This window comes from Vigna unguiculata, chromosome 11 (assembly GCF_004118075.2).
Source record: "Vigna unguiculata cultivar IT97K-499-35 chromosome 11, ASM411807v1, whole genome shotgun sequence".
NCBI classification, from domain to species: domain Eukaryota; kingdom Viridiplantae; phylum Streptophyta; class Magnoliopsida; order Fabales; family Fabaceae; genus Vigna; species Vigna unguiculata.
In genome coordinates this window covers 31,246,379-31,260,820 of record NC_040289.1, presented here as the reverse complement: position 1 = coordinate 31,260,820, position 14,442 = coordinate 31,246,379, and the positions used below count along the sequence as shown (strand labels likewise).

The 14,442-nt window shown below is 31.5% G+C and overlaps 2 protein-coding genes across 3 annotated transcripts; one reads left to right on the top strand and one right to left on the bottom strand.

The window, feature by feature from the left end:
- Nucleotides 1–401: 401 nt before the first annotated feature.
- On the top strand, nucleotides 402–3,321 carry LOC114170622 (equilibrative nucleotide transporter 3-like). Of its 2 annotated transcripts, none has more exons than XM_028056137.1 (10): nucleotides 402–707; nucleotides 928–1,009; nucleotides 1,095–1,199; nucleotides 1,290–1,445; nucleotides 1,568–1,711; nucleotides 1,805–1,910; nucleotides 2,129–2,301; nucleotides 2,391–2,548; nucleotides 2,666–2,924; nucleotides 3,018–3,321. In XM_028056137.1, the coding sequence occupies exons 2-10, from the start codon at nucleotides 977–979 to the stop codon at nucleotides 3,123–3,125; spliced, it is 1,242 nt and encodes a 413-aa protein (XP_027911938.1). In that variant the 5' UTR covers nucleotides 402–707; nucleotides 928–976; the 3' UTR covers nucleotides 3,126–3,321. The 2 variants fall into 2 exon arrangements, with proteins under 2 accessions (XP_027911938.1, XP_027911937.1); XM_028056136.1 differs by having other exon boundaries at nucleotides 905–1,009.
- A 4,467-nt stretch (nucleotides 3,322–7,788) lies between these two features.
- LOC114168124 (uncharacterized GPI-anchored protein At4g28100-like) lies at nucleotides 7,789–10,028 on the bottom strand. The gene is made up of 2 exons (XM_028052846.1): nucleotides 8,978–10,028; nucleotides 7,789–8,431 (listed from the first exon to the last, which is right to left on the bottom strand). Exons 1-2 carry the CDS (start codon nucleotides 9,617–9,619, stop codon nucleotides 8,108–8,110), a joined length of 966 nt encoding a protein of 321 aa, XP_027908647.1. The 5' UTR covers nucleotides 9,620–10,028; the 3' UTR covers nucleotides 7,789–8,107.
- Between the last annotated feature and the right edge of the window lie 4,414 nt (nucleotides 10,029–14,442).

The window sequence follows — 14,442 nt, the reverse complement described above, 5'->3', positions numbered from 1 at the left end:
CTTTTACGAATATATCTATATCTATATAATAATTAAAATTATTATTATTATTATAGTAGTGTTACGTGTGGACGCGTGTTGAGCGAGGATAAAACTTGACTCAATTTGTATTCATTCGATAACATGGTCTCAGCATATCATGAATTCAACACAATCCAACTATCAATAATAGAATGAATGTGTTCAAACCAATTTCTTATATTTTTTTAATCTTATGATTTTTATGAATTATTAATTTTTTTTAATTTGAATGCAAATATATCTATCTTTTGAAAAACAGGATGAAAAGCTAAAACACTAAATAAACAAATAAATAAAAGTAAAAATACCTTAATAATAAAAGCTTACAACGGGAATAATTTTGTAACGAAATTATAAAATGAGGTGCAGAACAAGTTTGAAAACGTATAGATCGGTTTCAAACCCTTTTTTTTCTATCCACGAGTAATCAATCTTGTGGCTAAACACTTTCTCATATTGTACTCAAAAGAAGACACACGACAAATTTATTTGACTTTGATGAGATTTTGAGAGATACAAAAACATAAACAGGGATCCAAAACAACCCTTTTGAGTTACATACCCAAAAGATCACATATTTAGATTCTGTTTCCAACCCCACCTGCTGCACCTATAAGAACATTCTATAATCTCTCTCTTCCACTTTCACTCTCTCTCTCTCTCTGAGCTGTGTTTTGTTTAATAGAGTATGATCTCTCACTTTTTCCTATTTTTGGTTTCATCTTTCTTTGATTTCTTCTTAGGAACATCATAATGCACACCTATGTGTTATTTCCATACATAGAAAACGAGAAATATACGACATAGTATGCATCTGTGAAAATATCATTGCATCGGTTTAATGGGTTTTCTGTGAAAATATCATTGCTAAGAAAAAGTACAGTTTTGTTTTCTGGCTTGTTGCAGAGGTTGATACAATATAAGAGAAGAAATTCTAATTTGTTTTCTGGCAGCCATGGAGAACAGTGAGCCTCTAAGGCCTATTGAGGTGCTTTATTTGTTTTTTATTACTTTAGTTTCAGAAACAAATAAATATGCATTATTTCTTCACTTAAATTCTTTGCCATTAACAGGGAAAATTTGCTGCAATAGTAGTGTGTTGGCTTCTTGGAAATGGGTGCCTTTTCTCATGGAACAGTATGCTGACTATAGAAGATTACTATATTTACTTGTTTCCGGTAATTCATATATGTTATATTTTTCTTTTCATCTGATTACTATACCAATTTATACTACTTCAAATTTTATTTTCTGTTCTGTTTATGCAGAAATACCACCCCTCTAGGGTTCTGACTCTTGTATATCAGCCATTTGCGGTTGGAACACTGGCAATACTGGCTTACAAAGGGGATAGAATCAATACAAGGATAAGAAACCTATTTGGATACACTCTTTTCTTCATAAGCACTTTGGCAGTGTTACTTGTAAGTCTCATTCACTTACCTAATTGATTTCATGTGATTAGGTTCAGAATCATTTTCCTAAAATTAAGCAATTCTAATTCAATCACTTGATAATGTGGTTTTGACTTTTGCTTCTGCCATAGTTGGATTTAGCATCATCTGGTCAAGGAGGACTTGGAACTTTTGTAGGTATATGCATAGTTAGTGGTGCATTTGGAGTAGCAGATGCTCACACGCAAGGTGGAATGGTGGGAGAGCTATCTTACATGCTTCCAGAATTCATTCAGGTTTGCATTAGCCATGGAATTACTATGAAGTTTTGAAAATTTCCTTCAAGCTATGCATTGTTTTTCTCTTCTTACATGGTTTTATTGCTGTAGTCTTTCCTTGCTGGTGCAGCAGCATCTGGTGCACTAACATCTGCTTTGAGGTTGATTACAAAAGCAGCATTTAAGAATTCTAAGAATGGTCTTCACAAAGGAGCCAGTAAGTTCTACTCTCCATAGCTTAAGACATTTGATAATGAACGTATATTCGTCATGTGGTTTATTTTGATCACAACTCACTGTACATTACTCTGAAAAATTGCCTTCACTGAAAAATTGTGATGATTGATGTCATTTAAATTTAGGCTATAAATATTGTTGCAGTACATGACTCTTACAAAGTTTATATTGATCGGTTGTCATTCTACCTGCCTGCAGTTTTGTTCTTTTCCATATCAACATTCTTTGAGCTTCTCTGTGTTCTTCTATATGCATTTGTGTTTCCTAAATTACCAATTGTGAAGTACTACCGTTCAAAAGTAGCATTTGAAGGATCAAACGCTGTTTCATCTGACCTTGCTGAAGCTGGCATTCAGACCTCATCGATAAGAGTACTGTTTCTTTTCTTTTCAATGTTTCAAATCACAATATGTTCTTATTCATTCGAGTTTCAGTTTACAATGAAAGCACTTTTTTTCAGGTCAAAGAGGGCAAACAATTAGAGCGCAAAGGGACTAAGCAACTGTTATTAGAAAACATTGATTACGCACTCGATTTGTTCCTAATATACGCACTTACACTATCAATTTTCCCCGGATTCTTATCAGAAGATACCGGATCACACAGTTTAGGCTCATGGTATTTTCATTAATTTTTACTTCATTTATATTTGTATCTTTTAGGAGATGAAATCTTTTTCATGCGAACTGAACTCATGTTTTATTGTGTTATATTTCCGGTTTGGAATTGTTTTAGGTATGCTCTTGTGTTAATCGCTATGTACAATGTGTGTGATCTGATTGGAAGATACATTCCACTGTTGGAAAGTCTGAAGATGGAGTCCCGAAAAATGCTCACTATAGTCATTGTTGGTCGCCTTCTGTTTGTTCCGGCGTTTTATTTTACTGCAAAGTATGGCACACAGGGGTGGATGATAATGTTGACATCCCTTTTAGGGTTAACCAACGGTTACCTCACTGTTTGTGTTCTCACTTCAGCACCCAAAGGTTACATGGTAGGTTTGTTAAACAGCCACAACTTTTTGGGGTTTTCTAAGTTCGTATTCAGATCGATTAATGTTGTGCATTTTTTTTTTTTATGTTTGCAGGGACCAGAACAAAATGCTTTGGGAAACGTGTTGGTGTTGTTTCTTCTTGCAGGTATTTTTGCAGGTGTAACACTTGACTGGTTGTGGTTAATTGGGAAAGGGTGGTGAAATCTTAACCAAAAGCCAAACTAGAGAAATGACAGAGTTCAGATTCTATGCTTGTTCTTTCAAAATATAGAATTTAAGTGTTAGGTATTCATTATTCAAAAACATACTTTATCGTTTGTTTAGAGCACTTTCTAGCTCAGTTGAAAGAGAAAGAGAATTTCACTGCAATTATTTTTGAAATCAATCCTTATTTATCTCCCCCATCATCAATCGGCGCTTCATTTAACATTTTTGAATTATACATTTTGAAACTCAAAATAAATAAATAAATAAAAACAATAAAATTAGATTTTCAAATATATAGAGGTGCATGGAAGTGCAGAAAGAAGCTTTCTCTCATTCTTGACAATAGATGATGAAGGCTATTACTTCATACACTCCTATAAATACTAACTACACTCTCATAATACTAGGAAAAGATTCAAATGTCCTTCACCACTCTGCTACTTCTCCCCATTTGACCCTGCCACAGTGGAAGAAGAGAGGAAGAACACTGTAAAGAAATAAGGGAGAATCTACGGAAAAAAAAAAAAAAAAAAAACTCGTTGACACCTTTTTTTTTTTTATAGCATATTTCATGTTTTGTGAATATGGGTATTCCGGAAAGCATTCTATGAGTTTTGAAAATTTTTTGTTTTTCAAAAATCTTAAAACACATTTCATATGTTCCAGAAATTTCATTTCGAAATTTAAGTTCTAAAAATTCCGTTTTGAAAAATTTGTTTTAAAAATAGTGTCAAAAATTTAAAAATGCTTATTCTGAAAAGTTCCTGAAATATATAATTTAGAAATCATTTTTAGAAGATAAAATAGTCATTTCAAAACTTTGAGGGAGTGTGTAAAGAAATTATGGAGGTACAGGAAGTAAAAGCAATAGATTGATCTGGTCTAAGAATCGGCTAATAAATAGTTTACCTTATTTATTTTATAAAGTTAATTAAATATATAAATATTTTAATAATTTATTATAAACGTTAATTAATATTATTATTTTAGAGAAATTAATTTACAAAATAAACTAGCAATAATAATAAATATATTTTTATTTTTTTAAGATCAGACAAATTGTAAAAGTCAATTATAAAAAGATTAAACGTAATTTTTTTATAAATTTTTAATCATTTAAGAATTACCAATTGACATGCTAAGAGGGACGAATCAGAACGACTCACCATAATTGACCTTTTTCAATGTATAAGCTAATTTTCTTCTTGACCTAAAAAATTAAATTAATTTATGATTGTCGTTCTTTGTTGATGTTGTATATTGTCTAATTTTCCACAACTGCACTCGATTATTAGTAATACAAAATAAGTATGGGCTTCATAAGGATTTGTTCACACATTCCTGTAACTCAAATTTATTTTTGAATTTCAATAAAATAGTGTTTTGAGAGATTATAATGAACAAGTAAGATAAAAATCGAATGAGATTTAAATGAATCGATAAACATAAACATGTTGAGATTGATTCACTAATCTTTTTTACTGTATTATTATTGATCTATTATTTATTTAACATATTTTATTGTTCCTAAAAGTATTTGGTTAATTCTAAATCAATTCTTTGAGTTTAGAAGCTAATAATTTCAAATACTATATGATTTCTCAACTATGATGATTGAATTTTTGTCCAAGGTGCAGGATTTTAGATTTCTAATATTTAAAGGCATTCAATCAACCCTATTGTAGAAATGGCTTCCAAGGACGGTGAAATAAGGCATTTAAAGATGTATTTAATCCTTATTAATCAAGTTATTATTGAAAGTAGGAAAAATCGATGATAGTTCTAACCGTCACCAATACATGGAAAACAATGATGGTTCGTCGTTAGAATTGACATCATATGTACACAAATAACGACAATTTAAAAAAAATTGTCACAGAATACCAAAAGCAAAGAAAAAAGTTTGGACAAGGAAACAAAGATGATTTTATCAAGAATCGTCGTTAAAAGTCACTTACAACTACAGTTTTGATATGAATTGTCGTTAAAAATGTTACATTTAAAAAAAATGAGATCTTAAATATGGTTATTCCACAATCTTGAAAAAAAATTGTAAACATATTCATTTTGTAATCATAAACCGTTTAATAAATATAAAATAAAATACTTATCTTCTAAGAAAAGTTTGATAAAAAAAAATATAAAAGTTCTATAAACCAATCTAGTCTAACTTGTCAACTATTCTAAATGTTAATGTTACAAAATGTTTTTTCCACATTTGGACATAAGCTATAATGTGTTTCATTCCAATAGTTGCATGTCACTAAAAATTTGTAACAAATGAATAAAAGTTAAAATGTTGGGATACAAATATTAATTTACAAGTCAATTTTATTGGACTAAGTTAAACATAAATTATACTTTTTTTTAAAATGGTATCAAAATCATTTAACATCTATCATGATTAAGTTTGTTGGGTTTCATATCATCCAATATCAAATTTTTTTAGAGTTTTATATTTGAGGTGTCTAATTCTTTGTATGAACATGTGTTGAAAACTTGTATGACTAAACATAAAATCAAATTATAATATATAAATGAACATAAACATCACCTTTATCACAATAACTTTGTAAAATTACATTCATCTTAACTTTACATCTAAAATTTTATTTTTAGTTCTAGTGGTGGACTTTTTAAGAGGCAGGGTGCCATGGCCCCTTAATTTTTTTAATTTATATATTTAAATTTAAAAAAATTGCAAACTTTAAATTATATGAAGTCTATATTGGAAATTAATGGAAATTAAATTAAGTATATTTATAAATTACCACATTTAATGTTAATAAATAATAAAACATAAAATTAAATATAATAAAGAATAAAAAAATGTATTAAGATTTTCTTTTTATTTTCTTTATCATTGTTTTGTTTTTGTTTCTGACTATTTAGGGACCAAAAAATAGTTAGACACAAACTCACTATTTTTTCTTTATCAATAAAGAATAAAAGAAAATTTCATTATCAAGTTAGACACAAACTCACTATTTTTTCTCTCATTTCTCATATGTTCTCTTATATTCTTGAAGAAAAAAAAATAACTCTCTTTTGTCTCACTTCATAAAAAATATTAATTTAATAATTAACATTTTTTATGAGTTGTTGTATATTTATTTTTTTATGAATATAGAAGAAAAAATAATGTAATATGTTTTTTGCATAACCATTTTTTAATTGTGACTTGATTATCATAAAGTTTTCTTTTAGGAATTCGTCTTTGAATTTTCGATTAGATTATGACAAATTATTTTTTTAATTTGAACTTAACAAAACAAAATAGGTATATTGATGAAGAATAAAAGAATAAATTCATTTTGTGAGAGTGATTAAAGGAAGTTATTAGTGAAGATGAAAACGAAATAGATTCAACTTTTTTATATATTCTGAAACATGATACTAATGAGTGTTCAATTAGAGGAATTTTTCTTGAGATTCAAAGAATTATAAGAGAAATTTTTCTTAAGATTCAAAGAATTACAAGTGAAGAGTTTGATATTAATTCTTTGGATTGTGACTAAGGAAAACATCCTTAAATATGGAAAGATCCAACTACTACAATAGATAAGATTAAAAGAACTTATTTAAAATAGAGTCCATATCAAATACAATTTAAAAACTATAAATGTTTAAGTGTATTATTTTGACTCTCCAAAAATTATTGGTCAAGATGACATTATTTTAATCTAGTGATATTTATTCCTAAGACTAAATTATATGAACTAAAATAACAAAATAGTGATGCAACAATAATTAAATTCATTAAAAAAAAATACTCTAGTCATTACCACGAATATTTTCCAAATTATGGAAACTAAGTTATCTTACTTTATATAACTAAATTATAGAGAATCAAACAATATTAGATGAAATTATAATTATTTTATTTTTTGGGTGAACTTATTTAACTTGTATAATTTGATAATAAGTAAAGATTAGATCTAACCTGGAATAGCTCATTGCAAAAGGCTAGAAGAAGATTAATGCAATACATTGTCTTTAACGTTAGTGGTCATTTAATTATTTGCAGAAATAAATTTATTGATAATCCTTTTTTGTTTTAGTATAATAAATAAGATAATTCCTTTGAAACCACCAGCAAATATTACTGATTTACACATTCATTCTTCCTCCCAACAAAGGCTCCATTACATCTTCATAGAAAACTACATTTCTTTTTTCAAAACGATTAATAATCTTATAACCTTTTATAACCCAACAATGTACAACTGTAGCTTGTGCCTTGATCGGATACCTGGTTGCCCTAACATGCACCCCCACACCCAAAAATGACAGACATTCCACCTCATTTTCATCGTTATTATTATTTTTTCATTATCCTTAATTTAATTAAACTCGAAAAACGGCATTTGAACCCGTGAATCGGTAATTATCCATTTTAAATATTGCTTTGAAAATTGGAAACTCGGATTTCAATTCATCACTGAACTTTCGTTGAACAACGTAAACCTATTGGTTTGTATTTTTCCGTCTAAATCGCTGATTCCTTAAGCATTTCTTAACATACCCATTTCACATAGAGCTGTTTGTTTCCCCAAAACTCAAGCGCCGATTTTGAAATATAATTAATTAATTAAGTGCCAACATAATAATGTAAAGGATTAATGGAGTCTTTTTCAATAACAATGTATTCGTCCAATTTCAAATAAGAAATTTTCTATGTATTTGTTTTTTTTAAGATTAGAAATGGGGAGAGAGGAAGAAATGAAAAAAGAAAAACCTCTTCTTTCTATGTAAGTTGGTGACACCACCGCACCACCAGCGCATGTACACAGACATGTGAATCAACTCTGAAATTTACAGCGACAAAACCCTCCACTCCACTGTATTCAAACAAACGACCCCGTTTGCATGTTTTTGTCCACTACCTCAACTTCACGTGACAGTGAGAGAGAAGAAGAAGAGAAGAGTAGAGGAAGAGGACACTTACCCAAACTATTCAACCCTAGTGGACCCTTCTACACAAAACATGAAAATAACAGAACCACCAGGGGCAAAACCGTCACCGTAAACTTCGACGGCCGCGATGCGCCTTTTCCACTCTCGAACTGAAGCGAATCAACGGCCAGCGGCATGTTCTCCTGGTCGGGACTGCATTTCGACTCATGCGGATGCGCACTGTACATCATCGCGCGCAACACCGCCGAAACGGTGGGTATGTACGCCGTTTTGTTCTTTGCAAGCAGCCACGTTAACCCCATCAGTTGACAGTCCCGGTTGAACATTTTCTTCACCCTCTCGCTTCCTCCACTACCCTTTGTCTCGTTCTTGTAACCCTTCACCTTCAAAAATCAAATAAAAAATTATAAAACCGCGTTAAATTTTCATTATAACTATTCATTCTACACCAAACCACATCTTGCACAGTGAAACGCGATTCCGGACAAACAGAAAACGGTTCAACAATGTAGCAAAAGTAAACCCGAGAAAGAAACAATGAAAAGGAAACGTTTCTAATAATTCGTAAACGCACATGGGAAGTCATGTTCGCAGGTCAACCTGGTCGGCAAAAAAACAAGACTATTTTTTCCTCTTCACTTTTTGTGTCGATAGCTCACCGCTTCGTCCAACATTTGCATCCAACCCAGATAAATACTTCATGCAAAATTTAATGTGTAATGAATTTATAAATTTGAATTAGCGTTAAGTTTAAATTTTAAGATAGCATTGGGACTCATTCAGAGGTGATGATGTGGTAGTAAAATTACCGAAAGGTGTAATTTTCGGCATGAAAATATATTGGATGTCCCACATTGATGAGTAAAGAGTGAAAACAGTGTGAGCAAGTGAAGAAAATCTCGCGACAAAGTAATGATAATTCGAGGTACCTTTTGTAGAGCACCGAGGCATCTGGTGCAACCGGCGTAAGAGGAGTTGCGACAATTGTTTTCCAAGTTGCGAACGGCGGCGGTGGGGGTGGCGTTTTTGTGGGAGAGAGAAACGTTAAACGCTGCGTTGCAAGTTAAGGATGTTATTTGGTGGAGTCTGATGCCGCAGAAGCAGAGGATGGCGTCGCAGGTGGCGTTGGGTTGGGGGATTCGGATGTTGCGAGTGAGGAGCGAGTCTTGGAGGGAGTTGACGCACTTCTGGGAGTCGTCGGGCATCATGGGGAGGTCGCCGGAGGCCGGCGGTGGGGCGCCAGAGACCTCGAGGGCAGAGCGGGCGTGTGCGGCGAAGAGCCACGCGGCTAGGACGGGGCAGCAGCGGCTCCGGTCGAGGTCCTTGCCGCAGGCGTCCTTCACTCCGCCGAAGAGCTCGTTGGAGAGGTCAAGCCGGCAGGTCTGCGTCTGGGTCTGAACCGGGAATGCGGGAACCGTGTTGGAGGAGGGGTATTGGCCCGGTTCGAGAGGCTGGTTCGGGTCACTCACGGGCTCGGACAGTAAACCGGCATGAGAAAAAGGTTGTCGTTGTAGTAGAAGGACTGAGGTGAAAAAAGCATAGCACGCGAGACTGAGCGAGAATGATTGCATTTTTTTGGGGGTGTTGTTTTGCTCTGTTTGGGATTCGAGGAAAAATAGAATTTTGAGGAAAAGGGTTGAAGATGGGGATGGGTTGAAAAATGAAAAAGGAAGAGGGGTGTGGGTTTGGTTGGAAAAATTATAGGGGAGATTGAAGGGACGATGCTAGTGGAGTTGGTCTGGTTATATTATATGGTAGGAAAAAGAAATATAAAAAACCCACTTTTTTGTCAAAATATCACAAGTATTTGGTCTGAGATTGGTAGACCCATGATTTGATTGGAGCGTGTTTGCTAAAACAACAGTGCATGCTATGCTGATAAGGAGAAAAAAGATGAAGAGGTGCTAAGACCGAGGGAAGGGATTGTTTGGGTAAAGGTTTGTAGTATTTTATTTTCTTAGTTTAACTTTAGACCCTGCCACTGCTCTTTCTCTCACTTGTTTCTGCTTTTCAGAGAACCCGGAGATTGGTGTTTATAGTTTGAGAACTGTTTACACAAGTAAAGCTTCATAGTTGTGTGCTTTCAACGTGATAATTAGAATTTTATCTTTCGCAAATTTTAATTAAACGTAATCAAGTTAAGTAATTGTTTGTTTATAGCAAATATTTGAATATTCGGTTTTCCCAATCCACATGATAAAAAGTAGACATCAGTTAGTCAGAAATCAGTGCTCAAAGTTCTAATTTTGAAATTTGGATAAAAATTTAAATTGAAAAAACAGTTCTTCTTTTGTTTCCTGTTTCTGAATTTTATAATTGGATAATGGAGGGTGATTCGATTTCATCACAAAACCAAAGAACAACGGAATCTTCTTCAGAAATGGAGCGAGATTCGTTTCAGGCACAGACACACTAGCTAGGAGGAACCACCTTCGCAATCCTATACAGCTTTTAGTATAGGTATAAAACAATTTTATTTATGAATATGTTCTAATATATTTAATATAAGTAACTGTTTAAATATTATTATTATTAAAAAATAGAAAAAGTTGTCCACATATTTGGCCCCTTGTGCTGTCCTTTTCATTTTATCAGTTTATTATCTCTCTTCTCTCTTTGTCCTTTCTTCTTCTGTTATATTTTTGTTTTTGCTAGGAATGGGGAAAAAGCTTTTGGTGCGATTGCAGTGCTGGACCCTTGGTTTTCCCACTCAAACATTTTTCTAACACTATGCTACAAATTAAATCATCAAACACTTATCATTAACGCAAATAACTTAACCAAATTCATGTGTGTGATGAAATTCAAACATGCAAAGTGTGAATACCTAACTTCTGGTACACATCAGATACCTGTTTTTCCTTGTATATTCATGCGTGACAGCCAACACTAACACCATTTTCTAAAGATAACATTATTTAAACATACGAAACTCCTCAATCTCTAATCTGGACAAGCACAACTCTTGCATTTCACATGGGAATGCCACACACCATTACAAAACTTTTGCTATTCTTCTTCACAATTTCACAATAGTAAATTGATTTATATATATTGCATATTCATATAACTTTATATATATATGCATTCGTTGCGCTGAATATTCTGATACGCAAGAAGACAAAGTAAGACGTAGTGTGAAGTAGGTTGGAGAGTGAAAACCAGAGTGGTGGGGCAAGATGGGAAAACAAAACAAGAGTGAGAGAGAGATAGGAGCAAAGCAATGCATGCATTATTAGTTTAAAGGACAAACACAAAGTGTCAACCAAAAGAAAATTGTTCCCGTAAAAAGTACTAGCTTTGGAAAAAGCCTTGAACCACTTTTCCTGCCTCCAATAATCTCATCGCTTTGGTTCTCGGGTAGGGTCTCCAAATTCAAATCATACCCGTGGACGATGATGCTTTTTTCTTGGGTGTTACATACATTACATATGTATAATAATATTATATCATGTGCATATACATATTATTATTACTAGTCAATAAAAAAGAATGCATTATATACATGGGATTAGGTTCCAAAAGGAGAATGAAAATGGTTGGTAATTGAGCCCAAAAGTTTATCCCAAAAGGTGTAATCATGGTGTTGGTGTTGTTGATGTTGCCTATTACAAATGGAGCTTCGAGGGTCCATCTATATCATCTTCCAATTCATCAAAACAATGGCTTTCTTTTCTTTTTTTTTTGCTTGAGCACAATCTTGCGTAAGCACAATGAATATTCATGCATGAATATATGAATATTCATGCATGAATATATGAATATTCATTATTCATCACTCACACGCTCGTGCAAGTACAGAAAAGCCTCCTCCCTCATGATATCAACCTCAAACTCAATCAAGTTCTATGGTAGCTACTAGGGTAACATCACCACCACAAAGCTTGACCTAAAGGAACTTTACATGTTTGTGGCTGATTGGAAAAACATGTTGTGTCTTTTGATCATTCATATCATTGGTTTAATGAAGACATGTTCCTAAATTAGTGAAATGATTAGGTACTAATTAATGAGGATCATGTCAAAGTCTTGTGCTGGGAAACACTTTCGAAATGGATTGTGCAAATCCACCTGTGTACCACTTTCAAGTCTTTAACTTTAAACAAAGTAATAATCACTTTATGATTTGGTCTCTCTCGTCCTCTTTCTCTTTAATTTAGCTTTCCCAGCTTCAAGTAAGAGTAATATACGTAACCTTTTGTTCTTTGGGAAATTTCAGGAAATCATATAGCAATATAGTGACACATTCAAATTAATTAACAAAATGAGGATCGAGATAGAAAAATAATATACGAACACATAAGTTTAATTAGGGGTGGACAAAAAATCTAATTTTCACCATCTAATCCACTTTTTCTTTAATTCAATCCATTTAATATTCATTTTATTAAAAAAATCTAATCCATTTAAAATCTATTTTATTGGATTTGGATTTCAATCTGATTTACATTTTATATATTTTATGGATTGGATATCCATTCTCCAAATCTAGATTTTCAAAATGGATAATTCAAAATATCCGATCCAAATTTTCAATTTATATTTTTTGTTAGGATAGGCTAAAATTTTGTCACGTCGTCCTCGACTGAAATTCATTCGAATTTGGCTGAGTCGACCCCAACCAAAATTTGGCCGAATTCGACCAAATCGAGCTTAACAAAAATTTGGTTGGGCTCGACCAAAATTCGATCGGCTGTCAGTCCCGACCGAAAGTCTGCTGAGTCCGTCCTATACTGAAATTTGACATCGTTGGCCGTGACAAAAAATCTACCAAATTCAATGGTGTTGACCCTATGGACACAAGTTTTAGAAAATTCAATTTAAATTTATTTTATGAAAAATAGATTTTGGATTTTGGATTTTGAACTTGATCCAAATATTTGGATCTAGATTTAAAAAAAAATTCAATCTACTGTTTCTGAAAAAATGGATTTGGATTGAAAATCTAATCCAATTATTTGAAATCCAAAATGAATATGAATAAAATCATTAAAATTCAAAATTCAATCCATGATCATACTTAAATTTAATAAAGAAGATTGGCTTTTGCTTTTTTCTTCATGGCATTCCTAAAATGCTTGATAACCTTTTGTCTTAAGGATATTTTTTTTATTTGATGAGTATTTTAATTTATCTTTTTGTAAACACGATATTCCTATTCCATTTCATTAGCTCAGCCACGATAGAGTGCAGTGACAGGTGACAAGAATGCCTGTTTAGCCATTCTCACCTTCTTTGTACTGGTCATACATCAATCCCTCATAACTAATTTTCATAAATAAAAAAATTTAATAAGATTTTTATTTATTTTTCGGGAATAATACTTTTCAAAAAATATTTCTCCAAATGAACCGAGCTTAATATTTTCGGAAATTCATAACTGATTTTTTTTTTTTTTTGTATATTCTCAGTTGAAAACTTCTTCAGAACTTTGTTGTCCCAAGATCAGATTTTGAGAGGATTTTCTGATTTTTTTGTATATTTTCAGTTGAAAACTTCTCCAGAATTTTGTTGTCCCAAGATCAGATTTTGAGAGAATTTTCTGATATTTTTTTGGTTTTTTATTTTATTTTATGAAAAAAAGGAGAAATTAAAAAAAAAGCAGTTAAAATTAAATTAGAGAAAATTAATTTAAATGTTAGCAAAATAAACTTTATGTGAAAAAAATTATTCACTTCCCGTAATTCTTCACAGGTAAACAAAATACAACACTTTATAGATTTTATTTTTTTACTTTTTATCTCTAAGTCTTAAATTCTGTTATCAAAACACAATTATTATTTGTTAATAATATAATAAACTCACTTGCCCTCTAAGGTGACAAAACCCCTAAACAAATTAACTACCATCAAACAAACCAAAGTTTACTTTACCTAACAAAAAAACTTAAATAAAAGTATTCAAGTTAAACTTTATATGTTTTGAAAGTTGAAACACCGAAAATAATTTAAGGGTAAATAACTCTTGTTTTATAATATGATTTAAAATAATGTTATTGTTGTAGTAATTTATGGAAAAATGAATAAAATACAAAAGAATATAAAATTTTACAATATAATTATCATTTTTTATATTTTTAATGATAGTAAATAAATAATTTGTTAAAAGTAGAATTTGTTATTATTTATAATGATTTGTACATAAATTAAATAAAAGATAGAAGAAAACTATAAAGTTTTATATTATTGTTGATCATATAACTTTTTTAAAATTTTTAAAAAATACACTAAAAAATAAAAAAATGGTTAGATATATTGTAAAATCATTAAATTGATGTTTAAGAAAAAAAATTACACATTTATAAATATTTTCTACAGTAAAATCACACTAGTGAATTTTTCATTTGTATGCTTTAGTTTTCAGAAAACTGAAACATATAAAAATATAGTAATAA

What these genes read in the sequence shown, in the direction of transcription:
- LOC114170622 (XM_028056137.1), top strand. Translation starts at nt 977, where the DNA reads ATGGAGAACAGTGAGCCTCTAAGGCCTATTGAG. An exon ending in ACTATATTTACTTGTTTCCG is followed by an intron (nt 1,200 to 1,289) that starts GTAATTCATATA and finishes CTGTTTATGCAG; the next exon opens with AAATACCACCCCTCTAGGGT. An exon ending in TTCAGACCTCATCGATAAGA is followed by an intron (nt 2,302 to 2,390) that starts GTACTGTTTCTT and finishes ACTTTTTTTCAG; the next exon opens with GTCAAAGAGGGCAAACAATT.
- LOC114168124 (XM_028052846.1), bottom strand. Translation starts at nt 9,619, where the DNA reads ATGCAATCATTCTCGCTCAGTCTCGCGTGCTATGCTTTTTTCACCTCA. An exon ending in GCCTCGGTGCTCTACAAAAG is followed by an intron (nt 8,432 to 8,977) that starts GTACCTCGAATT and finishes TGATTTTTGAAG; the next exon opens with GTGAAGGGTTACAAGAACGA.